Here is a 27,052-nt window from a genome sequence, read left to right as displayed (position 1 = left end):
TTTCATATGTCAGTGTTAATATAGTTTATTATGTATTTAAAAAAATAAGGCCCTCTCTCCAAAAAGCTTCGTTTGCAAGGACAAATGGCAGGCGCACATTGAAAAATAATTATCTCTAAATCTTTTTACTTGCAAAGGTTCAGGTGTAATTAAAAAAAAAACCGTCCTTCTTTTAATGAATAATTTCCTTAAAAAAATTGCACCTTATAATCTTCAATCAAATTAAAGTTGGATTATATCAAGTGGCTATGCTAGGTCTATTGAGTGTCTTTCTGGAAATGTTATGAGATAGTCACCTGGAAATATTCAGAGCTTTAGAGTTTTATCACTTATGGCATTATAAATGTCCTCAGTCATGGGCACATAGGTTTTTGCTGTGTCATCCATGAAATACAAGGCATCTTTGATGACGGTGGGATTAAAGCCCTCTTCCATCAGGGTCACTTTCCGGTGTTTAAAAGTCCCAGTGATCTCAATGGTATCCTGAAAAAGATCAGACAACCTACGAGTTAGTGGTGCTTTACAGTGAGTTAGGATGCAGGGTTAGGGTGGAGATGGTGGGGATTGGCAGCATGCTGGCTTCCTTTGTTGTGAGAGCTGATGAGTATGTATCCACACTGCCATTTGCAGAAGCTCTACATGGGGGCCCCAAGTGAGGGATTTGTTTTATTTCCTTAGAGTAGTGGTTCTCAACTGTTGGGTTGTGATCCCAACAGGGGTCACATATCAGATATCCTGCATATCAGCTATATACATTACAGTTATGAAGTAGCAACAAGAATAATTTTAAAGTTGGGGGTCACCACAACATGAGGAACTGTACTAAAGGGTCACAGCGTTAGGAAGGCGAGAACCACTGACTGAGAGCCTTAGAGGTCCCATGTGGAATGAAGAGCTGCCAACAGTGTGCAGACTATGAGTAGAGAGAGGGGCCTCTGGTAAGGTGAGCTATCCTGGCTGTGGGTGGAAGCAGGAGAGAGGTCATTTGTTCACAAGGGATTCTGTTTTCCCAGTCGGTCTATCTGGTAGGCTAAAGACTCCCTTCAATGTTATGAGACACACCTAAAGACAGTTCATGTTTCTGTCTTTACCAGCTGCACGCAAAACAAATGCCAGTCCTTTATGGGCATTGACAGAAGTAGCCCTAACACACTCAACACACTACTCAGGACCCTAGACTTTGTCAAGTCTTCAGTTATGTAACCACAGGGCTCAACGCACTTAATGAGGACTGAGCCAAATCCAGTGACCGCTTGACACTTTCAAGTTACGACGATGGTCAGTTAAAATGTCCCCTATAGGAAGGGGTAGGGCCTCAGCAGATTTTGTATTCTTTAGAATTGGAAACAACATGGCTGTGGATGTATCTCAGTGGCAGAGTGCTTGCCTAGCATAAGAAGGTTCTGCATGCTAGCCGAAGCACAGAAAACAAGAAGAGTAAACCAGAAACGGCAGGGTTAGATAATTTCTACTTGAAGTGTCTTTGACACCTCACCGAACACTGGCCTTGGTAGTTATTTGCCAAGGCTACAGGTGAATAAATTGGCCTATCGTTTTAGTGGGGAAGAGATTTGGATTGGGTTTCTGTGTGCTCTATTTCTGGTATTTCCCTGTTTTTATTGAACTACAGAGCTTCTTCCTGAGCTCTGTCTAGTGAGTATGGTAAAAATTTGGCAAACGTGGTCACCGCGGGAGAAGGGGGCGGTTCCCTAAGAAAGAGCCTGGGAGAGAACTGAACTTGGAAAGTGTTCTCACTTGTATTCTCAGGAACCGAGGCCTCGCATAGCTCGGCAGGTACTCCGAGATGTGCTGAAAGAGCTTCTTTCCATTGAACTCATGGTTTTCTTTTATCTTGATTGAGGCCATCCCAATTCGACCCTCATGACCTGGAAATAGAATGAGAAAACATCAGCTGGTAATTTCACTCACGAGGCTCTGCCAGGTTAGAGAACTATGGACGGCGACGACCACAAACACCAGGTTTCTTTTGAATAGTTCAGATTTTTGTTTCAAACACATACGTCCACATTATTCTATGATGAATGTGTGGTTACTAGGAATGTTAACCAATAGTTAAGTAACAAAACTAACAATAGATCTATGCTGACTCTTTAATAGTTGCCATGGCCTATACTCAGTGTATTCTTATTTAACCACAGCAACAACCTTAAGAAGAGGAGCAGATGTTACCCCCATCATTTCAAGGATGAAGAAACTGAGACTTAAAGGCATTCAACAACTTGTCCAAGGTCATACAGCAAGGACCAGGCATCATCAGAGACTGATCCAGGCAGGTTGGCTTGTGGCTATCACTGTTCTTCTTAGTGAGCTGCACAGAGCTGACGAGGACGCAGACTGAACTTGTGGCTAAAGGGAATTTTTTGTGTTTTATTTTTTGATTCCAGCAAAAGGTCTTGCTCCACCATCACGAATCACTGAGCTGGGTTTGTCATTTAGTTTGCTATGATGGGTCCGATATGTGCCGTGGACACAGATACTGCCTTTGAGACATACTTATTCACTCAAAGCTCCCAACAGCTTTCCTTCTCAGTGTTTCAGAGAGGCTGCAGGGCAGGCACAGGGGAAAGCTGCTGTGTGTCCTTCCATTCATGCCCAGGACTCTCAGGGGAACGTACACCACACAGAGAAAACCGATCTCGACAGCAGGGCTGTTAGTGGAGAGGTGATTAGAACAATTACCATTGTTTGCTTGTGAGGACAGTAGTAATTAGGTATTAATATATTTTCTACCTGATCCAGCAGACCCAGTGGGAGTCCGGGTCCACTTCCCTGAACTACTTAGCTGTAATCAGATAGGAAGGAGCCGTCCTCCGTCACCTGGGCCCCAGCGTTTGAAATCTCTCCCATGGTGATTATATGTTTACCTATTGCTCTAAAGAAGGCAAAAACAAAAAGATATATTTTTTTTAAAAAAGAGGTACTTCCTTATTCAGTTTCCCTCTGACCTGAAGGAGAGGGCAGGGTGCCAGCCTCTTTTTAAAAAGGGGTCCTTCGAGGCAGATGGTGGTGGTGCACGCCTTTAATTCCAGTACTCAGGAGGCAGAGGCAGGTGGATCTCCGAGTTCGAGGCCAGCTTGGTCTACAGAGTGAGTTCCAGGACAGCCAGGGTAACCACATGGAGAAACTCTGTCTCAAAAATCCAAAAAAAAAAAAAGAAGGGGGGGGGGGGTAGGGGTAGGGTGTCCCTCATACCTGACTCAGGAACTCAAATATCCCTAGTAAGTTGCTCTTGGAATTATGGGGGAGCTGGTGCAGCAGATATATTCTGCACTGACTGGCTCTGACTCTTTGCTGTGGTAGTGACAATGCCTGATCCAGAGGGAGGTGGGCCTGTTGGTCCCAGGCCTCTGCACTGACTCCTGGAGGTTGCCTTTGAGTAATTCAGCTCTAGGAAGAAGGTGTAGGCTAGGGCTTGAGAGCTGTATTGTCTAATACAGCACCCACTGCCCACATTACAATTATTAAAACTAAAACTCAATTATGATTAAGTGAAAGGAAAAATTCATTTTTCCAGTTGTACTACCCATTTTTTTCCATACTCAGCAGTCATGTTGTGACTGTTAGCTACTCCACTGGATACTTTCATCAACACAGCAAGTTTTTCTGAGAACTGGAACTTCTAGAGAGTATGGGACTGTTCTTGTGTGATGCCTGCATTCTAGGTCCTAAACTAGACGTTCTTCCCTGGTGCAAAGGTGGTAAAAGGCTCACAGTCACACCTGATCGCAGCCACGGCCGGTGCATGCACACCCGACCACAGCCACGGCCGGGACATGCACACCCGACCAGAGCCATGGCTGGTGCATGCACACCCGACCACAGCCACGGCCGGGACATGCACACCCGACCACAGCCACGGCCGGTGCATGCACACCCGACCACAGCCACAGCCGGTGCATGCACACCCGACCACAGCCACGGCCGGTGCATGCACACCCGACCACAGCCACGGCCGGGACATGCACACCCGACCAGAGCCACGGCCGGTGCATGCACACCCGACCAGAGCCACGGCCGGGACATGCACACCCGACCACAGCCACGGCCGGTGCATGCACACCCGACCAGAGCCACGGCCGGTGCATGCACACCCGACCACAGCCACGGCCGGTGCATGCACACCCGACCAGAGCCACGGCCGGTGCATGCACACCCGACCAGAGCCATGGCCGGTGCATGCACACCCGACCACAGCCACGGCTGGGACATGCACACACCTGACTTGAGAAGGGCCTGCTGTGTTCCCAGGCTTGGGTTAGCTGTCTACGACGGCTAGGATGCCAGATGGCAGTCAGAGTGACACCAAGAACATAGGGCTGGGGAGCGGGGACTTTAGAGTTCATTATTTTTATTTTTATTTTTTTATTTTTTTGTTTTTTGAGACAGGGTTTCTCTGTATAGTTTTGGTGCCTGTCCTGAATCCCACTTTGTAGACCAGGTTGGCCTCGAACTCACAGAGATCCGCCTGCCTCTGCCTCCTGAGTGCTGGGATTAACGGCGTGCACCACCACCGCCTGGCTAGAGTTCATTTTTAATCTTCCACTGCTGTAAGAATTTTTTCAGGATTCTCAGATGGAAGAGGGTCTAGCATCTTTTTACATGCCCAGCTGGTGACCACCCAACTCTGGAAACAAGTCCATTTGACGGTTGGTCCCTCTGGCTATGGGGGTTTCCAGGCTGATGTCCTCTTCCTGATCATTTCAAACTGTTTCAGGTGGGCTACTGAACAGCACTGAGCACAGCTGCTCCCTGTTCTTACTGCCCAGGGAGGACCTCTTCCTTCTTCTACGCCCTGACTGCCAACCCTAACTGACAGCTCACTCGGAAGATTCTAGATCCAATTCTAGAAGTTCTGATGCATTAGCTCTGGCATTTACAGACTTCCCCAGGTGACTGTGAGATTGGCCACGTTTTGAGAAAGGCTCCAGTGCTTTTCATACTTCAGTGGGATTTTTGTTGTTGTTTGTACTTTTTTTTATTTTTTTAAGGTTGGATCTCACTATGTAGGCCAGGCTAGTCTGGAACTCACTACCTAGCCCCGGCTGACTTTGAAGTGACTTATACTTCAGTCCACTGAGTGCTGAGATCACACTTGTGCACCATCATGCCTGTATTTTTTTTAATTGTATAAAATATGGTATTCATCATCTTCACCACTTCAGTGATGTTTAGCATATTGTCCAATTACCATACATTTTAGGACATTTTCATGGTGTCTAAATAAGATTTGAATGTTGTGCATGTGTTGTGGGGGGAGAACTAAGGATCCAACTTGTCATGAGATCAGCCTTGAACGCATGCTGAGCAAGCACTCTGTCACTGAGCTACAACCCTGGTGCTGTGGGATGGTCTGTATGTCAAGTGTGTTGCTAATTAGTCAATAAATAAAACACTGATTGGCCGTTGGCTAGGCAGGAAGTGTAGGCGGAACAAGGAGGAGAATAAAGCTGGGAAGTGGAAGGCTGAGTCAGAGAGACACTGCCAGCCGCCATGATGAGAAACAGCATGTGAAGATGCCGGTAAGCCACGAGCCATGTGGCAAGGTATAGATTAATGGAAATGGATTAATTTAAGCTGTAAGAACAGTTAGCAAGAAGCCTGCCACGGCCATACAGTTTGTAACCAATATAAGTCTCTGTTTACTTGGTCAGTTTTGAGCGGCTGTGGGACTGACAGGTGAGAGAGATTTGTCCTGACTGTGGGCCAGGCAGGAAAACTCTAGCTACACCCTGGCCTAGTGTTTTTTTAAGAGTCACTAGAGGGATTTTAAAACGTACTGCTTCCTGGACCCACCCACTAAGCAAATCTGAGTGGACCCAACATAGGTCAATTTTAGCAAGTTTTTGGGTGACGCTGCTTATCTGAGACGCCACTTTGAGAAATACTGGGCTTTCAATCCCACGTTCTAGATTTTCCCAGCTACTTAAGAAAAGGTTTAAGGTTTAGTACTTTGAAACATACCCACCACTTTAAGAGGGGGCTATAACAGCCGAGGGTGTCATGGTGGCTGACAACCGTGACTTGGACACTTGTGTCACCTCAGCTGAGGGTCTGCTGCATTTCCTTCCAGACCTGAGATGTGGCTATGCTTTCCATCATATCATTGTGATGAGATCACAGGGAAACAGGTAAGAAAAACGCCCACCCTGCAGCTGAAGGGAATGTAAATCAGTCCAACCATTATGGAAATCAGCATGGTGGTTTCTTGAGCAAAACCAAACGAGCTAACATGTGTGACCCAGCTAGTCCACTGCTGGGTGTTTAGCCAAAGGACTCCAACTCACCACAGAGACACTTGCACGTCACAGCACTGTCACAGCAGCTGAGGTATGGAAACAACCCAAGTGAATAAGAAAATGTGGCGTAAGTACACAATGGAATAATTTCCAGCCCTAAGGAAGACCGAGGATAGGTCATCTGCAGGGAGATGGACAAAACTGGAGATAATTATACTAAGTGAATCAAGTCAGCTTTGAAAGGGCAAATATCATATATTTTCTCTCATTTGTGGTTTTTTGATTTTTTATATATATATATATATATAAAATCATGTATGTATATATGACATGGAAGTAGAAATCTGGGTGGTGGATGGATGAGAAAAGGGAGAATAGGATATAGGGAGAATATTTTTTTCCAAGGATTTATTTATTTATTTATTTATTTATTATGTATACAGTATTCTGTTTGTGTGTATGCCTGCAGGCCAAAAGAGGGAACCAGATCTCATTACAGATGGTTGTGAGTCACCATGTGGTTGTTGGGAATTGAACTCAGAACCTCTGGAAGAACAGCCAGTGCTCTTAACCTCTGAATCATCTCTCCAGCCCAGGAGAATATGTTTTACGTATAATATATAACTGAATGGAAATAAGAAAAAACTTTCATAAAAAATAAAGAAGATGATGTAGTAAGGTAAACGACTTAAAGTAGATTCAGGAACTCCCTGCCCTGCCAGAGTAAGCAATAAAGACCGCTGAGAGTCACTCCCAGATAAGCCAACTACAAAGACTCTCAGACCAGACCATCTGCCTGGAAGAGGTTTAGACCAACTGAGGCACCTGGAAAGGACCCTCTGCAGCCTGTTGAGCTGCCTGCAGGCTGTGCGGTATGCTCCAGGTTCCAGCTTGGTGTGCTGCCACTCACGCTGTGGTGGCCTTGGTGATGCAATTGTCTTTGAGTCATTTCTGCTCCTGGAAGTAACCCCCTCTCCCAATAAAACTCATTGGTTCACCAAGTTGGACTTTGGTGGCGTCTGTTATGGGCTCCCTATCGGGGGGTGAATAAGATGTTCATGTTGCATCTCCCCAGGAAAACTTCTGTCACACAACATATGACACTGTCAGCATGCAGGAAAGGGGACCTTTTGATTTCTGCTTTGAATAAATGGTGAGAACCCCAAACACTCAGTTTTGGGAACAATAAGAGCCTGACAGCTTATATTTGGGCATTGACTTGGAGAATTTAATCCTCTCTAATATCTACAATTAAAATGACTGATACTTATGGCAGCTCTAGTATACGTTTGATAAATATATTTGGTATTTATGAAACTACATAAATTAGTTCTGACAATTATCCCTAATTGGAGGGAGTTTTGAAATAGCCCGCAGGTGTTGGAGCCAGGCTCCTTCCCACCCTGCCGGCAGAGGCAGATCTGCAGACACCTCAGTGACTCCACTCCTGACGACTCTGAGATTCAGGGTCTGCTCTGCTCTTAGGAGCTTGCTCTACAAAAAGAGGCCGAACAAAATTTGCCCTTTCCCAGTTTTCTTTCTAAAAACCATAATTGTTCCTACTTGCAACAGACCACTTTGCAGCCCTCAAGCTCTCAAGGTACACCAAAACAGAGACTTGGGAAGTGGGGGACCTCCCATGCCTGAGAGCTAAATTAAGCAGCCGCTAAAACACGAGGCAGGCCAACATCAGTTGCACTGCATTACTTTGACAGTGGTGCATGGTGCAGAGAGACACGCTCTAACCCCTGCTGCTTGACAGCAGCTTCACGCTCCAGGCAGAGGGAGAAAGCAAGACCAACTTGGGCGTGCTGTGATGATTCTGTTCAGTGCCTGTGTGGGTTCAGATAGATTCACGGTGTCTTCTACATACCTGGTACAGGTACTCCATAAACATTCACTTCCTGAACGAAGTCAACGAGTCCTACTATGTCGGCGACTTCTGTGGTAGCTACGTTCTCTCCTTTCCACCTGGGAGAAAAGCAAGGGTTAGCTGAGGTCACGCTTGCTCTCCGGCCAGTGTTTCTTTTAGACCTCGGCGAGGTGGCTGGTATTCCCATACTGGTCCCCTCAAACTCCCAGCTCACTTGCAGTGATATGTTGGAGGCAAAAGGGTCTAGACCTAGACAATAGAATGTGGAATTTCAATCTTGTCACACAAAGCATAATAGATATCACTGTGTTTGAATGTGAAATCCAGACTAGGCTAAAAAAGTTACTGGATGTCAGAAATTAATCTCAACTTCTTTTAGCTTTGTTTCGGTCTCTCACTTTTCCCCTTTAATATCTTATTTAATTCAGTCAGCAGTTAGCAATCTAGTTAGCAGAATTTCATAGTTGTATTTCAAGTTCTCACATAACACAGCTTTTAGTCAAAAAGAAAAAAAAATCATACTTTTATTACATAAAGATTGCAATGTTAAGGCCCAGTCAGGTGCTTTTTAATTTAATTAAGAATTAGGGGTTTTATAAAAATATCCTTTAGGTCTCTCAAAAGTATCTTTGTGTGTGTGTGTGTGTGTGTGTGTGTGTGTGTGTGTGTGTGTGTGTGTGCCTTCATGCATGCATGTGTGTGTATGTTTTATGTAAGTGTGCATATGTGCATGTGTGCGTGTGTGGAGGCCAGAGGACACTCTTGAGTGCTTGTCCTCAGGCACTGTCCACTCTTTTAAGGCAAGATCTCTCCCTAGCACGGAGCTCAACAAGTTGGCTAGCATGGTTCACGGGCCAGCAGGCTCACAGATCTGCCTGTTTCTGTCTCCCCAGGGTTCGATTACAAACACGTAGCATCAAGCCCAGCTTTTTATAATTTTTTTTTTTTTTTTTTGGTTTTTCGAGACAGGGTTTCTCTGTGTAGCTTTGCGCCTTTCCTGGAACTCGCTTTGGAGACCAGGCTGGCCTCAAACTCACAAAGATCTGCCTGCCTCTGCCTCCCGAGTGCTGGGATTAAAGGTGTGCGCCACCACCGCCCGGCCTAAGCCCAGCTTTTTAAATGTGGGTTCTGGGGACTGAACTCCGGTCCTGGTGCTTGCCAGGCAAATACTGTATTAGCCATCTCCCCAGCTTTCCGGAGTAACTTCTTAATGAGGGTGGCATAAAATTCCAACTCTCAAGAGATGGGTGAAAGAATGATTAACTTATGGCATTTTCCAAACAAAATCTGTTGCTTTTGTAAGTCAATAAAAAAAAGATGGTTATGCCTGTGGCCGGCCAGGGCTGTGGTGAGTCTGGTTCTCATCCAGCTCTGATCTTTCTACTGTAGTCAGTTGAAGTTGATGCTTTCTTGAGTCACTCACTCAAGGGCAGTGACCTGCATCAGACACTGTATTCCATGCTGTATGGGGCATTCCTGTCTCAGGGAATCCACACAGGAAGGAAGCCTCTGCCCTGAGCTGGAGGACTGAGCTATCGTTGGAGATTCACGCCACCATTTACCAAACTGACTTCCAAACTTCCTTATGCTAGCCTGGGGATTTTGTGGGAGACCATTTGGCTGGAGATGGAGGACAGAAGGAAGGGAGGGAAAAAGGCGCTGAACTTCGCACCTTTTCAACCAGGTCAGCTTCACGTTAATGTTTTCATCTGAAAGCCAAAAGCTGTCTGATTAGAAAAATGCGAAAATCCCCAGCTACCCTAAAAGCATCTGTGAAATGTGCAGGACATGCAAGAGAGCAGCTGGGTGGACTTGGGGCTCTGGGAACATGGAAGGGATGTCCTGCCTTTACGTTTATTTGTGCTGTAGAGAGACACTTTATAGTTCACTCCTTATTCTCTGGGAATGTAGGAGACAAAATGGCACACAAGAGGCAGGAAGAACTGAAGCTTCGTGGGAGAGAGGCATCTGATTCCAACTCAGGAATAGGCCAAAGTGTGCTTGTATTTCTTTTGAACTCAACAATTCAGAGAAACCCACCGGAATGTATCTCCAACTCTGTCATGGAAGTAGACGAAATCATCATGATCAATCATTAGGAGGTCTCCACTGTTGAAATAGAGGTCTCCTTTCTCAAAGACATCTCTGAGTTTTTTCTTCTCTGTCTGAGACTTTCCTCCAGCATAGCCGTTAAATGGTGTAAGTTGTGTGATTTTGCAAACCAAGAGTCCGACCTCACCTAAGACAGAAGAGAGTAAATTGCTATTTATTTTTGTGAAGAGATAAGCACATTTTATCATCATCCTAAAACTGTTGGCAGACAGCCCACAGACAAGAAGCTGGCCATAGGAAGTGTCATTTCTTATATCCATATCCATATCTACCATGCTGTGGTTTAAATGTGACATGTCCCCCATAGGCTCAAGTGTCTGAACTCTCCAAGTGGTAATGATCATTTGGAAGGCTATGGACCCTATATGAAGCAGAGCCTCACTGTAGGGTTCTATTTCCTGTCTTTCTCACTGCATATGCAATGTGGCTACCTTACAGTCCTGCCATTCTGCCTTCAACAGCATGATGGACTGTATCTTTTCAACTGTGAGCCAGGACAAGCCCTTTCTCCCCTAAGATACTTCCTGTCAGGTGTTTGATCACAGCAAGAAAAGGAACATGTGTGTATGCAGGTATGCCATGGACACCTATACCAAACCTTATTCTGCATGGTCACTTAGTTGTAATTATCTTATTGCTAATCTTTTACTCAATAACGATTCCTATACATAACTAGACAAATGCATAGTGGGTAAAAGCATAAACATAAGGTCCACCTAAAGCTTTGCAGCCATAGCAGTCTGGACCTTTCCAAAAAGTACCTTACAAGCAAGATGCCCAACTAGCCTAAAAGTATAATTATATGTTACAGTAAGCCAGTGCCTTCAATTTATATGTATTTTTTAGAGTATGTCAATAAAAGTCTTTCCCCCACTAAATTTAATAAAATTTGCCAGCTAGTAATACTATGTTAGTTCTTAAATGTTGCTTAGTCAAGATAATTTTGTGCACAGTTAATTGCACAAAAAGTCCACAGTACCTTTGGGGACTTTGATGCAATATCCATTTGCGTCACGGACGGGTTCATCCTTCTCCACATCATATTTAATCAGCTCATACCTTACAACTTTCTGCCAAAATTAAAAAAAAATAGCATTTGAGTACATCAACTGAGCTTTGTAGAGTTTTCTATGCTTACTTTATTACAAAAAGTGCAGAAAGGACACATACTACATATATTTTCAGTGTACAGCATGGGTGGAATTTTGCATCTGTAACTACCACCCAGATCCACATATAAAACATTTTCATTATACTGAAGAAGTTGCTCTCTGCTTTCTGTGCAGTCAATCACCATTCTGACTTTTATCACTACCTGTTAATTTTAACCCTGGTAAGTAAGTGTGGGCACGCAGGTCTCACTTTAGGTTACTATGTCTGTGAACACCAGCCCACGTTGCTGCTCTTCTCAGGGGTGTCGCTGTGGATGATACCAGAGACAGAGCCCAGACCTTGCACAAGCTTTACAAATGCCCCACCTCTGAGCTTCAACTCCAGACCTACTGGACATTCAATTTTCTCTTGTATAAATATACTACACTTTATTCTGTCAATGGATATTTTTAATGGGTTCTTGAATTATTTCTAATTTTGGTCTATTATAAATAAAACTGTTACGATCTTTCTCATGCATATCTTTTTTTTTTTTTTTTTTTGGATTTCCAAGACAGGGTTTCTCTGTGTAACTTTGGCGCCTTTCCTGGAACTCACTCTGTAGCCCAGGCTGGCCTCAAACTCACAGAGATACACTTGCCTCTGCCTCCCGAGTGCTGGGATTAAAGGCGTGCGCCACCACTGTCTGGCTGTCATGCATATCTCTTGGTGGACAGATTACAAATGGATTTAAAGTCATATCTGATAATGTATTAATATGTTACCATCAGATGGCTAGTATCCTCATCACCAGGGACACATTACTCATTATATTTAAGAATCAAAGCAAAAATTATTTCAGGCATAACTATAAAGTTATTAGAAGGCTATCATAGCTAGGGGAGGTGGTACACACCTGTAATCCCAGCTACATGGTGTGTGTGTGTGTGTGTGTGTGTGTTGAAGCAGGAGGATCACAAGTTGGAGCTAGTATGGGAAACCTAGTAAGAGTTTATCCTAAAATACAGGTTTTTAAAAGGTCTGGGTCGTGGCTTGGCGGTAAACGCTTGTTTAGCATGTGCAAGGCCTTGGGTTCAATCCCTGTACTACAAAACTGAAACCACATTTAGAGCACCAACAGCCCAACTCTATATTAACACACAGTTTGACAGTTAAGAATGTATACCATCGTAATAATAAGCATATTATTTTCCCCACTCAAGGAAATCAGCAAGTACAACAGTGTCCAGATAAAACTGCCGGCCATGTTTACTGTGCCAGCTCAAATTCAACTCCATTAAACCCAAGTGGTGCTGGGCGGTGGTGGCACACGCCTTTAATCCCAGTACTCTGGAGGCAGAGGCTGGTTGGTCTCTGAGTTCAAGGCCAGACTGGGCTACAAAGAAACCCTGCCTCAAAAAAGCAAAACAAAACAAAACAACTCAAAATCCCCGAGTGGCATTTTTGGACAACCAATGTACACTGATTTAATTTATAAGAATGTCAAAAATCTTGTGGTTGTAATTAATGCTTCTTTCCACATTAACTGCTGGGACACCTTAATACTTTTTAAAAATTCTTTTTCTTTTTAAAGGTGTTTGTTTAGTATAGAAAAACTGACAATAATAATCTGACAACCAACAGGTGAGAAAGTAAAGAGCTAGTAGTGAATCTGCACATACGTAAGTGGAAGTTTGTAGGAAACAAATTTCCAATGAAGTCTTCTCTCTGAGGTCAACTGGAGCAACACTGCCAGCCTGCTAGTGTTTAGCCTTGATCTCCACAGCTGGGCTAGTTCACGATGACCTGACACTAACGTCCCAGCCTACAGAAGTGTGGCTCGGTAGGACTGTTCACGGTGGTGGAAATACCTGCTCTGCTCAGGATAGTGTCACTGACATGCGCCCCCTGAGCACCTGCAAGGCAGCTGTTACTGTGAATGATGGACTGAATTCACACTTTTGCTTTATTGACATTTAAATATTTACACATAGCTAGAGGCTACCACACCGGACAGCACAGGTCTAGAGGTCAGGGAGTGAGCTGCACCCTGTGGGCTTGGTGCCGTCGCTGGAGAGGGTCCTTGGACTTGGGAATGCCTTGTGCTCCCACCAGAGTACAAGAAATGGAAGGCTTAATGCCCAACAGGGATTTTGCATAAATAACTTTGCAAGTCTTTCCCCTTATTAACACCGAATTTGGGCTAGCCCGTGGGCTCAATCTTTTCTTTTTATCTCTGTTTTAAGATGTTGAAACGGAGGCCTAAAAAATGTAAGTAACTTCCCCGGGGCGACTCAGCTAGCATGGGGTGGGAAACTGAGGTCTAAGGAATGTAAGTAACTTCCTGGGGCCCCTCAGCTAGGACACGGTGGCCCTGGGGCCTGCCCTTCAGAGCCACAGCACTTAGCATATGGACTACTCCCTTGGTCAATCCCTGGGGACAAAGGCTGTCTCAGAGCTCCTGGCTGTTTCCCTGTTAGAGGCTCATGACTGTACAGGTCACTGGAGGGTCAGTATCCATGGGTTATCCTTAGAATGACTGACCATCAAGAAAACAGACCTGCAGGGTCCCCAGGCAACAAAACACCGGAGAGAGGGAAGAGAAATAAGACACATCTTTCTGGTGGACTCACGAGGAGAACATACATGTCAATCAGAATATCCCACTTCTCTTGAAGGTCCGGGCTGCTGGTCTTAACCCTGCACAGCTTTTAAAAGCACCAAGGGCCTTATCTCAGAACAAATGAATCCAAAGCCAGGAGGTTGGGAACCTATACCCGTATACATAAAGAACTCCCCATGTGATTTTTTTTTTTTTTTTTTTTTTTTGGTTTTTCGAGACAGGGTTTCTCTGTGTAGCTTTGCGCCTTTTCCTGGAACTCACTTGGTAGCCCAGGCTGGCCTCGAACTCACAGAGATCCACTTGGCTCTGCCTCCCGAGTGCTGGGATTAAAGGCGTGTGCCACCGCCCGGCTCCCATGTGATTTTTATGCACACCTCAATTAAAGGGAAACACTGCATTTCATGGAAATGTGACACTGCATTTACGGAAAGGTGACCCACAAGGTTTTTCCCCCACATACAAGTATGAATGAAGGGAGGGTGATTTCATACAGGTTTCAAATGTTGAAAGGAATGAGTTGCTATGATTATGAGATGATCTCAAAAAGGTCATCATCATAGAGAATGGGCAAGTTTCTCTTGGTAGTTCTGATGCTATGTTGTGGTACAGTTTTAAAGGTCTGTATTCTGAAAGTCACCTACGCTGCGCTAATTTTTCAGTGTACTTAACTCTTTGGAGGTAGTTGGCTCTTCCGACAGCACCGATTTTTCTTGGGTAATTCATAAATCCGATATTGCCTTCAGTGGAAGCGTAGAACTCATACACATGGATGTCCCCAAATCTCTTGATAAACTCTTTCCACACGTCTCCCCGTAAGCCATTTCCCAATGCTATTTTCACTTTGTGGTCACGGTCATTTGGTTTCTGTGGTAACGGAAGAGGAAGTAGACGGAACATTAACATTTTTTTTTTTTTTTTTTTTTTTTTTTTTTTTTTTTTTTTTGGTTTTTCGAGACAGGGTTTCTCTGTGTAGCTTTGCGCCTTTCCTGGAACTCACTTGGTAGTCCAGGCTGGCCTCGAACTCACAGAGATCCGCCTGGCTCTGCCTCCCGAGTGCTGGGATTAAAGGCGTGCGCCACCACCGCCCGGCAACATTAACATTTTGAGAGCTTGGACTTCTGCACTCACTGTATTCAGATTCTATGCATTTAATTTATGCTGGTAGTTGCCCTGATTTTATTTCATTTTTGTGTCATTACAAATTCATCTTAGTCTATCACTCATAGACATACACCCCTCTCTCTGCAACACAAGCTCCATAGTCCGACAGGTGGAAAGCTGATTTAATAATTAAAAAAAGGATATTTTCCCACTTTGATTTGAAGCAAGAGGAAACAACCAGATGAACCAGGTAACGCCAACATCTAATTTGTATCCAGTGTAAAATGTCAATCGTTCTCTTATGGGGCTGGTGAGTGCCAGTGAATTTCCAGAAGGAACGTGCTCATGGGAAACTGTCAGAAATGAACACATCCTGGTACCAGGAGGATCCTGGGTATTTCGGTTGGTAAAGCAATACCTTTTATGTGGCAATGAGGAAAACTGGGAACCCAACTGAGATGGGGCAGGGTGGGGGGGGGGGGGTATTTCCCGAAACCCACTGAAGATCAACAGTGTTAGAAACTAGAGAGGAGTCTGGACCACATTTACCAGGTATGGCGAAGGTTACAAGACCTGCTGCCGTTAAACCAATGGAATGGACTGTCGGGAAAGGATGAGAAGTGTAAGAGAAGGAGTAAGCCAACTTCTAGCTGCTCAGGCGGCCCAAGAGGAAGACGCTTTGTCATAAATGAAAATCAGAAAGGAAAAGTTGCTCTGTGTAAGGGCTCACTCTGCTGTCCCAGCTGGCCTTCAACCTGCAGCAATCCAACTACCCTTGCATCTTTCATTACCTCCTAGGCTGAGAAGGGACTCGGGAATATAGCCTGGGGGTGAGGGTGGGGAGGGGGGGGGAGGGAGGAAGAGGGAGGGAGGGAGGCAGGAGACTGCTGGTCTCCTCTAAGGGGGAAGGACTGCAGCAATTAGAAGCAGACTAAAATAAACTTTGAGTTGGTTCCATGGAGAAGGAGCTAGAACCTCAGGAAGCTGCAAGTTTGGATTTGATTTTTAAGTAGCTTGATTGGTCAGAGCCTTAGGTGGTGAAGCCCACTGTGGTTTCTCTAGCTAGAGAGGTAGATGGAGATTGTCACTGAAGGAAATGGTCCCTTGAGTGGACTTTCTGAGGACAATGTATGGAGAGTGGCCAGAGTCCTTAAGTCAAAATTGGTTGAGGGGGTTTGAACCTGTGTAAGTCCCGAGTGTTCTGCCTGCTTAGGAATATACTCTCTTCATCAGCTCCACAGGCCCACAGGTCACTGTGTTCTCTTTCACAATTACTTAGGACCTGTCAGGAGGTAGAGAGTGTGTCCGTTTGCCAGGGCCAGTTCTGGCTTATATTGGCTGCTGTCCTGGAATGCCAATTACTAATCACTCTCTAGTGTTGCCATTAATTATAGGGTTCCCCTGCCCATACAGTGTTATTCTCCTCAGAAAGGACTGGCAGATTTCCAGAGTTCCCTTTCTGCTCCCTTTCATGGGAACTCTGAGACTAAACCATTCCATATTTGGAAAATACGTATTTTCACTTAAGAACCACCTGATCGTGGTACTCACCAGTTCCCAGGCCTGTTAGACTCTGCAGAGAGGCCTTCCCATGTGTAAATTCAGGACCTCACACATTCCACGTGCTGCCCACACTCTGTTCTCCACCCACACACTTTGTTCACTTTCTTGTCTAATAGTCCATCTCTTTTTCGTTAGATGCTCCCTCCTTGGAGACTAAACATCTCTCTGAATCCTCCACAGGGCTTGGGCCTGTGTTTTGCATACAATATAATCCCTGGTTAAACAAGTAACCTGTACCCGGGAATGCTCAGCAGCTCCTGGCTGGGGCATCCGTATGCAGGCAGAGGGGTAAAGGGTGCAGGTGCCTGGGTGTGTGGGTAGCTGGCCAGCCACACAGGTGCAGCAGGACACCTGTGGGTGGCAGGTAGCTGGATTTACAATCATAATACCATGGGCTCAGTTTACACAGTACAGCCCAGGGATCTTGTTACATCAGGAGAAGGAACTGGAGTTTGAAGGCTAGAAATATTTCTGGTCACATATGAGGCCCAGGAACTTCTGAGAAGCCCAATTTTTACGTTGTCTTGCTTGTTAGTAGCTGAGAGTGATGTGTGACTCACGCTCTTCCTGGCCCTGGGGACGTGGTACTTCTTTACCCACCTAAGCAACTTTCCTAAGGAATTGACTTGTGGGACATTTCTCTATTTTGTCTTCCACATTAGAGCTGAGCTGAGACAGGCAAACACACCTGGGGCCTAGGTTCCCACTGGGATTTAGCGACTAAAAAGGTTAAAGGTCAGGGTGTCCTGGGAGGAATGCAGAGACCCGGAGAATTAAAGTAAGCAGACTCTCTTCACTGAGGGTTTGTCTGTGTGTCAGCATTGGGCCTGTGTTGTCTTACTTCAGTTTCTAAAGCCCACCAGACAAGACAGATCGTGAGGTATTTGTCTCAGGTTTCAACCGAGGAAACAGAGCCTTGGAAAGCTTATAGTGAAGGAAGAGCCCAGGGTTACACAGACAGCAAAAGAGTTGCACCGAGAATCAAACACACATCTATTTGGCTTCAGACAGCACTTTTCAGAGGCAGGAGGATCAGAAGTTTGAGGTCATCCTCAGGTTGCTTACAGAGTTTGAGGCCAGAAGCCAGCCTGGGATACATGAGGCCCTGTCTTAAAAAAAAAAAAGGAAGGAAGAAAGAAAGCAAAGAATGAAGTGAGAGAAAGAGAGAGAAGAGTATATAGTATAAAAGTCAATTTGTCCTAAAAGGGCTTTTGAATGAAGCATACTGTTCTCATCCCGTTTCTCTGTCCCTTAGCTTGCTGCTCTGAGACTGACACTCCTAACTCTTAGTGTGTTTTCTTATCCCCACCTTTCTAACTTTAATGTTTACATTTCTAACTCTTGATTCATCAAATTTTAGTTTAGATTACAAGTAGTTTAGATTACAAGCCTGTGAAACAAGGCCCAGTTTGAAAATATTCTTATTGTAAAACAGATTGATAATACAGCTGGGTATAAAATTCTAGATGGACAATAACTTTTGCCTAGGATTCCGAAGGTGTCACACTGTTGTCTTCTTGCTTGCAGGGTGCTGTCAGAATCAACTGTTCTTAGAGAATGAACCTCCCACCACTTAAATTTCATCACGTTACCTGCTTCTTAGGTTTTACCTTTCCTGGCCCTACTACATTAGTCCCCTCCATCTTTCAAATTGCTGTTCTATGTAGTTCAAGGTTGTAATAGCTCTTAGCTCTAAAAAAATATTTAATTTATTTGATATGCGTGAGTGTTTTGCCTGCATGTATGTGTGTGCATCATGTGCGTATCTGGTGGTGGAGGAGGCCAGGAGATGTCAGAACCTCTAGAACGAGAGTTATGGATGGTTGTGATCCACCATGTGGATACTGGGAATCAAACTCTGGTCCAAATGGTCTTAGCTGCTGAACTCTGTCCAGCCCTCTCTTAGTTTTTTTTAGATAATGCAGCTGCGTGATTTCCCCCTTGGCTCCCTTGTTTTTGTGTGACTTCCAAAAGGTGAAAGGTCTTCATTATCTTCAAAAATTCCTGAGTCCCTGTTCTTCACACCTACTGTGTTGTACACAGGGAGGCTCTAACCTGCCTGCTTTGTGCAAGAGGCCTTTCTCCTTCCAATGAACCCTCCTTACCTCAGCTCCAAACCCTAACTGAAAACGCCATTTCCCACCTCACGCTTCCATGTGAGGATCTTTAGTCACATCTGTCATGTTCACATTTAAGACGCAGCACAGTGAAGCCTCTGCCTCCTGGGTGACAGGCTCAGCTCACCTGCAGAGCTGTTTGCAGATGCTCCATTCCAGATAAGGAGAAGCCGCCTTTCGCGGCATAGCAGCGGGAGAACTTCCGTGCTCCCATCACAGCTCATTGCCTCTGGCGAACCTTCCTGATTCTCCTCTCTTCCTTCTTTCTCCTGCTTTGCCCTGTTTACTCTGCTCCCTGTGCTGGCACACACCACTCTGGCCTGTTTCTGCCAGAGTTCAGGCGATTCAGAAATGAAGAGACCTGAGAGGTCATCACACGCTCAGAGCAAGGGAAGACATCTCTAGGGAGGTAAGTCACTCCAGCTCCACCAGGGCTCCGCTTATCTTACCTCCCCTTCCAAATATCTTGACTTTTACTTGTGCCTCCTGGAACTCTTCTGGATCCACCCCTCCCTGCTCTCTCTTTCTCTCCTTGGTCACACCCCCAGCGGATACACACAATCTCACTGAGAACCCTTTGGATACACAAAATCTCACTGAGAACCCTTTGCCATCACTTAGTTCCTAACTATTGGACGGAAACGCTTTACCAACATCTTGCATTAATGTATACTTTTTCCTAAAGGAGGGGGCTGGAGGGATAGGCTCTGCCTCAAGGAGTCATGGCTGTTCTTGCAGAGGACCTAGGTTTTGTTCCCAGCACCCACATGATGGCTCACAACCATCTGTAACTCCAGCTCTAGGGAATCCAACTTCCCCTTCTGACCTCTGCCGGCATCAGGCACACATGTGACACACAGACATACATGCAGGCAAAACACCCATACACATGAAATAAATAAACCTAAAAAGAGAAATTAAAAAACATTTTTTTTTCCTTAAAAGACACTGCTTTTAGGCAACTACATGAACAACATAGGAGTGGACCGACTTCACACTGAACACGTGAAGCAGAGTGATCTTCCCTTATAAATGAATGCTCTGCAGGGTAAGATCCAGCTATTACAAGGGAAAATGGGCAGAACAGCTACAGAAGATTCAACTACACAACCTTAAAACCACTTCAGTCAATAGCTTTGCTAACCTGTGCCTCATTAAAACCCAGATGAGAGAGACTGAATAATGTGATAAGAGAAGAAGGTCTCATTTCTTCCGTGGACAAGGTTAGGCACCATGTCATTGATTCACTCAAAGACTGTGTAAGGATCAGAACACAGTGATAATGACAGCAATGGCCGTCATCTGTTACACACTTACTAGACACAGAGGCTTAGCTATGTGCTTTGTGTCCACAAGCTCATTTTGTATTCAGACTCTACTTAAGGAAAAATAGCATCATGCCAGTGTTGGCTGCTGGGAAGCTGACATTTTGAAAGGTTGACTATACCGCTCAAATGGCAGAGTCAGGGAACAGCCTGCAGACTCCGGGGTCCTTGCTCTGATGAGGTATTTTCCAGGGAGTCAAATCTGAGCTAGTGACCTGAAGAACTGTTCCTGGGGTCTCACTCTTCCATGTCCTCTGCTCTACCAGAAAAGCCAGTGAACATGGTTAAGTTCATAGCCATAGCAGTCTCCACTCTCCAGTGCTGGCCTTAGGGACTCCAGACGAGCCATGCTGAGGGGAGCCATTTGGTTTGCCTGATTAGGTCTGTTGGTGGCATCAGCCTCTCTAAGGACAGCCTATTCTTCTCAACGGCTTTGAGGGTGAGGCAGTCCTGGTTACACTGATCCTGAGTTCTTGTTTGAGGAGTTCTTTCAAGTCTATCTTTTAATTATTTTTTTTGTATGTGTGGTGTATTCCCATGTAAGCACAGGTGCCAAGACCCTTTAAAAACTTCTCCCTAAGTGTATAGAATCTGGGTCATGTATAATGACCCATGATTCATAAAATTTCTTCACTGAAGGCTTTTTGAAGTAACTTGGTTCATTCCTTAGACTTCTTACAAGGAGTCTGCAGACAGGGAGCACTCAGGGGAAACCCATAGCATCCAGGCCCAGTCCCAGACAAGAGTCTGTACACAGATTATACCTCACAGCACACAGTGTTTTGAAAGTGTAAAATCCATCACTGTTTTCCAGCATTTGTGGTAACATTAAGAAAAAAGAAGAAAGATCCAAGAGTGTGTAAGTTTATCTCTGAAGAGCATAAACATGACATACAAACATGTTTATTTTCCCTAGTTCAAAGGAGACTTTTTAAAATAAATAGAACACAGCCCCCTAGGAGACTTCTAATTGATAAGGCGAATGCCTTTACAGCAGAGAAGAATTGCCAAGTAGAAAGACTCCGGACCTATTTCTGGGTTATAATAGATGGATATGTAGAAAATGCTGTTAGGGAAAAGGTCCTGATTTATCCCATAGATAATTATGACCTTTATGCATCTGCTGAACTTTCAAGAAATTGCAAGTATGCTAAGCCTGAACATTTTGGAAGAAAAAAAATTACTTTCCTCAAGTAAACATTTTTTTTTTTCCAGAACAAGAATTTAGGGGTTCAGTCAGCAAAATGTGTTGGCGCCTGGGATGCTGGTTCCTAATCTCCATGCTGCCCAGGATCAGTGAATAAGGCCTTTGCATGGAGTTCCACTAGTGGGGAAGGCAGACAGACAGCAACCCGACGGGTGCAAGGTGGGGTAAGTGCCATGAGATGTCAAGACAGGACGGAGCATCAGGAAGGCAAGCTGGATTATCGGTAGGAGGGACTCCCTGTGAGCTGGCATCTGAGCAGAGGTTGAGTGCTGTGAGGAGAGGAAGCCTGACTGGGGAGGGCGAGGGGGAAGGGGAGGGAGGAAGGGGGAGGGTCTTTTGCTTCTTTCTTTGCCACACAGCACCGCATATGTAACTTGAATGTAACAGATGCTTACCAATAGTGATTAACCAACTCAGTGGTCCTCTGAGCTGGGTTTTTTGTTGATTGAATAGCTTAAAGGGATTAAAATCTGGTCAAGTGGTTCTCAACAAGGATCAAACTTGCCTGCTTGGGGACATGCGGCAGTATCCACAGACATCGTAATTATCATGGACTAGCAGAAGGGGAGGCCACTACTGATACCTTGAGAATGAAGGCCAGAGAAGCCACTAAACGTCCTGTATGGCATAGACTAGGTCCACACAGCCAAAGTTTAGCAGGCTATAACAACAGCTGTGGTTCTGTTGAGAAACCCTGGTCAGGTCTCAAGCACCTACCAGGGACCGCATAGGGGGAGTTCTTGTGAACAACCTTGTCAAAGTATCTGGATAGCTCCAAGCAGGGTGGACCTAAGACCCTTGGAATTACTGTGAAACAGATTTGATTTGCTTGTTTCAAAGCTGGGGGGTAGATTTATTCATTAAACAGCATCAAGTAAACGTTTTCTGAACAACTTTGGTGAAAGGGAGGGTAAGGGAGAGAGGTCAAGGAGACAAAACTATTACAAAGTTATAGAGCCCAGGGAAGACAAGAGGCAAGACACACACGTGCAACATGAGAGGCAGAAACAGATAGGAAATCTATCCATCCATAGATGGATGACTTTTGCTGGAGTGACTCAAATAGGTTAACACACGACCTATTATTTAAGGTGGGGTTGACGGCGGCTTGTCACAAGCAGGAAGAAAAGAGGAGGATCTGGGAAGGGGAAGGTGTGAAAACATGTAACAGGACAGAGAATAAAAACTGCAATAAGATTAACAGTCACTGTCCCCCATCAAGGTCTTTCTAGGTGGTAAAGGTGCTCTCAGCATGTTATTATGGTGATATTTTATTTGTATTAAAATGTTATTTGTATGTTAATAAATAAAGTTGCCCAGGGGGTCAGAGCTATTAGCAAGCCATAGGAAAGCCAGGTGGTGGTGGCATATGCTTGTAATCCCAGCACTTGGTAGGCAGAGCTAGGTAAGTTTCTGTGTGTTCAGGGATACAGCCAGCATTGGATATACACGCCTTTAATCTCAATACCAACCATAGAAGACCTGGAGGTCTATACAGACAGGTCTATACATGACGAGGCGGTCATGTGGTTGGGTTTACAACCAATGAGAAGGCAGAACTGAAAGTCTATATAAAGACTTTAACACAGGAGGTAGCTCTCTTTCGGAGAGGTAGGACCACCGCAGGAGGAAGGGTAAGGTTTTAGCTCTTAGCTCTGACCTCTTGGCTTTCTTCTTTGCATTGGTTCTGTGTTTCTTATTTAATAAGATGGTTGGTTACATCTACATGTTATTATAACAGACATTTGCCATCTGAACTCAGAACTGAGGCAGATGAGTCAGCAGAAGCCTGGCACAATCCCAGGAAACTTTGAACATCTTATTGATCGTGAAAAGACACGAAAACACAGGGAGTGTTACCGCGGGTGTGTTGCACAGGTACCGAAGCAGTTCACCGATGTACTGGATGGCAGTGACATTGTATTTCCTGCAGTCGTCCCAGAACTGGCTGGCTGAAAATTTGCTCCGCAGAGCAAGAGTAGCCCCTATTAAAAAGCACAGAAAACATCAGGGAAGGAGCGCAGAAAAATCTCTCCGATTAGAAAACTTAAAAATGAATGAAACCGAACATGTGTGGAGTGCCTCTTACACTGAGTGCAAAGCATCACGGAGACCAGTTTTCAGACCCATGTGGGCCTCCGATCTGGGAGAGGATACATGGGAAATCATCCTAATACAACCCAGGTGCCCAAATGAGGCTTATGAGATGGAGGAGAGGAAGAGGGATCTTAGGAGGGGAGGGGGAAGGGAGGGAGAGTGAGGGAGAGAGAGAGAGAAAGAGACAGAGAGAGAGACAGAGACAGAGAGACAGAGACAGAGAGTGAGCTGCCGCCAGAGTTCATGATCATATTACCTTGTGTGGCAAGGCATGTGACTATGTGACTAAGCTAAGGGTCTGGAGGTGGGAAGATTTTCCCAGACTATCTCTTTACCCAATTGTAAGGGTATCTAAAGAGGAGGAAAAGTAAAGGGGGGAGTTGGAAGGTAAGACTTGAAGATGAAAGAAGGGACCATGAGCCAAGGCCTTCAGGCAGCCTCTAAAAGTGGAGAAGACCAGGACACAGATCTTCAGCATGCGGAGAGAGTGCAACCCAGCCGGAGACAGCTGGTTTTTGGGCTTCTGACTTCCATAACAACGAGAAAACAAATCTGTGTGGCTGGAAGCCATTGAGCTTCTGGTGATTTGTTACAGCAGCAACAGGAAGCCCATACCCACTTTTCATGTTATTCGCTTATTTTCACTCCTGAACACACTGATGACTAGTGTCGAGAGGAGACTTTCAAAAATGTTTTTCTCCTTTTGCCTGTGTCTGTGGTGCTGAAGGTACTTGTTTGTCTATTCAGGAGTCCCCCAACCACTCTGCCCTTGAAGATCCAGTAGTATGCCCGTGCCCAGCCATGCTTTGCTCCTGAAGGGTGGGGCTGACGCCAGGCAAAGCACTTCAGAGCTGATAAGTCAGTAGATGAAGGAAAGAAATAGATGCTTGGACCATGAGTTTTAGTTCAAGCTGCTATAAAAAGTGACCAAAGCTGGGCTAGCTTACACTAGAAGTAATAATTTCTCCCAGTTTTGGAGGCCGTGAGGTTCAAAAGCAAGGCATCAGCAAATCCAGTGTTTGGCAAGGGTACTCCTTTTGGTCTGGGAATGGCCTTCACCTCTTCATGTCCTCTTAAGGGGGAGGGCAGAGCCAGCGAGGAGACTCTCTATTCTACCTGCTTATCAGGGCACCAATCCAATGTTCAAAAGCTCCACATATACGACCTAACGCTTCCAAAGGCCTTGCCTTTAACACTATCCCACCAGGGCTCAGAATTGCAAACATCCAGCCTATTATATAAACACGAATATATATGTATACACATAATTATATGTGCTATGTATTTTATCTCAATTTAAATGTGTCTTTTTTTTTTTTTTTTTTTTTTTTTGGTTTTTCGAGACAGGGTTTCTCTGTGTGGCTTTGCGCCTTTCCTGGAACTCACTCTGTAGACCAGGCTGGCCTCGAACTCACAGAGATCCACCTGCCTCTGCCTCCCGAGTGCTGGGATCAAAGGCGTGCGCCACCACCGCCCGGCTAAATGTGTCTATTTTTAAGGCTTATTTAAAATGCCACATGGGAGAAGAGGGGGGATATGGGACCGAACCTTTATGGGTAAAAGCATCATTCTCCTGAAGGGACACACAATGCTGACTCCTGTTTGGACGGTGATGTTTGAGAGGGACAGAGGAGCTGACAGCAGGCCAGCTGCTCTGACTAAGACCAGGAAGCCACGGAAGTAAGGACGAATGGAGAGTAAGGACAATGGGGAGAGAAGTGTCGATACTGCCGGAGAGCGACACGCACGTTTCTGAAGGTGGAGAATTAGTTACAGACGCTAAGAAAAGGAATTTCTCCCTAGATATATTGAACAGTTAAGGCATGGGAAAGTAGAAATGACTGCAGGTGCTTGCTCACGAACCACAGAGGAGCCTTGTAATCAATGCTGGAGTAAAGACTGTCTCTAGCAGACAAAGTGGCCAGATGTGCTTTTCCTCCTGAGCAGATGTGACTGACTGTGTGTCAACTCCTGGTGCCTGGTGAGAGAAACAGAGCTTACCAGTCACGATGCACCCGTGGAGGCCAATCATGAGCGCCGCACTGTGGTACAGGGGCATGGTGGTGTAGACTATATCGTGGGCCTTAATCCCACTCGCCAGCGCAAGGCCAGTTCCATACCACAGGCGATGGTGATTGATGGTTGCGGCTTTCGGGAGACCTTTGCAAAGACGTAAGAGAAGGCATCAGTGAGCCAGGCTGGCCTTTTATAGTGTGGGAGGGAGATCTGGTGTATAAAGTTCCCTCTCCTCACGCTGGAAGAATTGCTTGAAGGTGGGGAAGGGGGGGTGAGCAGTCAGACCATGGGTGTGTATGTTTTTTAATTCCTCAAAAACACCAGAGAGTAAATATTTTAGGTTTTGTGGGGTCATATGGTCATTGCTGTGCTGACTCATATCTGCTAGTGTGCTGAGAGCAGCTGTGCACATACATAAAGGCTTAACAGTGGCCCTTTTCTGAGAACACGTGGAGGCTGTACTTGGTTCTCAAGACATGATTTGCTCAGTCCCAAGTCAGGCAGATGATGTAGTAGTCCTTTGAAGAGAATGGATTCCTGCCTTGGGCTCACTATTTTGTAAAGCATTTTCAACAATTTCAGTTTAAGAGATAACTCGAACTATATTGTCCAACCTACAGATGAGGAAGTTAAGTTTCAGAGACACAATAGTGCAGACCACTAATACCTTCCTTTGTAATGATATATATTTGCCAATTTCATTCAAAATAAGAATATAGTGCAGTTTTTTTTTCTTGGAAGATCTCCACATTTGTAGATTTCCCTCACGTATCCAACCATTTATTTCTTTCCCTAGTTGCCTCATAGCTGTTATATGAGAAAGTTATGATTTGTTTATATAATTTTGCTATTTCAAGTGATGCCACCGTGAGTTACCTTGTTCACATGGCAATTCCCACTATAAATGATGCTACAGGCCAAAAACCACGTCTTTGTAATCTGAGTACATAAAGAGTACACTGCCAGTTAAGAGGGGGATCCCCACTCACTCCCTGGCCTGTAAAACACAAAACTGTTTCCTCACAGCCTTGCCAAGGAACTCTCAAACACTGGGCTTTTTGCCAATCTGAGAAGTGTCAACGGTTTCTAGTGGAGTGTTAGTGTGTTAAACTAAGTGCCCTTGTATTTTCTTAATAATAATTTGCACAATTAAGAAAGACTTTCTTTTCAAAGTATGCTTTCATTGCTTCCCTGGAAGACTGACTTAGTGGTGAGGAGGAGTCACTGCTCAGGGGCCGAGCTGGAGCTTAAGACCCAAGGAGACAACTCTGCTTGGTGGCAAGGCAGGCAGGTCCCTGAGGACTCAGCCCTTAGCCAGGCATTGCCCAGGGAACGGTCTGTTCTGTGGGCAGTAAGCCGCCTGTCACTGAAAACACATCCAAATCCATCTCCTTTGTCAGCGCCCTAGGCCACTGAACTCCTGATAACGCCCCACTCTATACTAACTTTGAGAAACAGAAGAAACCACCACAGCTTCCACGATGAGATTTTTAATTCCTTCCCCCCCCTTTTAAAATTTTCCTCATTTTATTTTCTTCTTTTTGTCCTCTTGAATGTTGTTTTATTGGGGGTGTGTGGTCCAGGGGCAGACGGCAGATGCAAAGGGTCAGGGAATGAATGGGATCAAGATACATGATGTGAAAACCACATAGAATAAATAAATTAAAAA

The 27,052-nt window shown here is 45.1% G+C and overlaps 1 protein-coding gene across 2 annotated transcripts in view; it reads right to left on the bottom strand.

The window, feature by feature from the left end:
• The window catches only part of Slc27a2 (solute carrier family 27 member 2), a 42,390-nt gene continuing 15,338 nt past the window's right edge, over positions 1–27,052 (bottom strand). The window contains exons 3-10 of one of the 2 annotated variants that reach the window (XM_052723787.1): positions 25,369–25,527; positions 23,131–23,255; positions 14,627–14,821; positions 11,222–11,312; positions 10,171–10,369; positions 8,131–8,228; positions 1,756–1,886; positions 1–483 (exon numbers count right to left, since the gene is read on the bottom strand). In XM_052723787.1, coding sequence (XP_052579747.1) covers positions 307–483; positions 1,756–1,886; positions 8,131–8,228; positions 10,171–10,369; positions 11,222–11,312; positions 14,627–14,821; positions 23,131–23,255; positions 25,369–25,527 — 1,175 coding nt within the window. In that variant the 3' untranslated portion in view covers positions 1–306. The remainder of the gene's footprint in view (positions 484–1,755; positions 1,887–8,130; positions 8,229–10,170; positions 10,370–11,221; positions 11,313–14,626; positions 14,822–23,130; positions 23,256–25,368; positions 25,528–27,052) is intronic. The other variant, XM_052723788.1, reaches the window with a different exon arrangement.

This window comes from Peromyscus californicus, unplaced genomic scaffold (genome assembly GCF_007827085.1).
Source record: "Peromyscus californicus insignis strain IS unplaced genomic scaffold, ASM782708v3 Scaffold_7__1_contigs__length_154581171, whole genome shotgun sequence".
Taxonomy (NCBI): Eukaryota; Metazoa; Chordata; class Mammalia; order Rodentia; family Cricetidae; genus Peromyscus; species Peromyscus californicus.
This window is presented reverse-complemented; position numbering and strand designations above follow the sequence as displayed.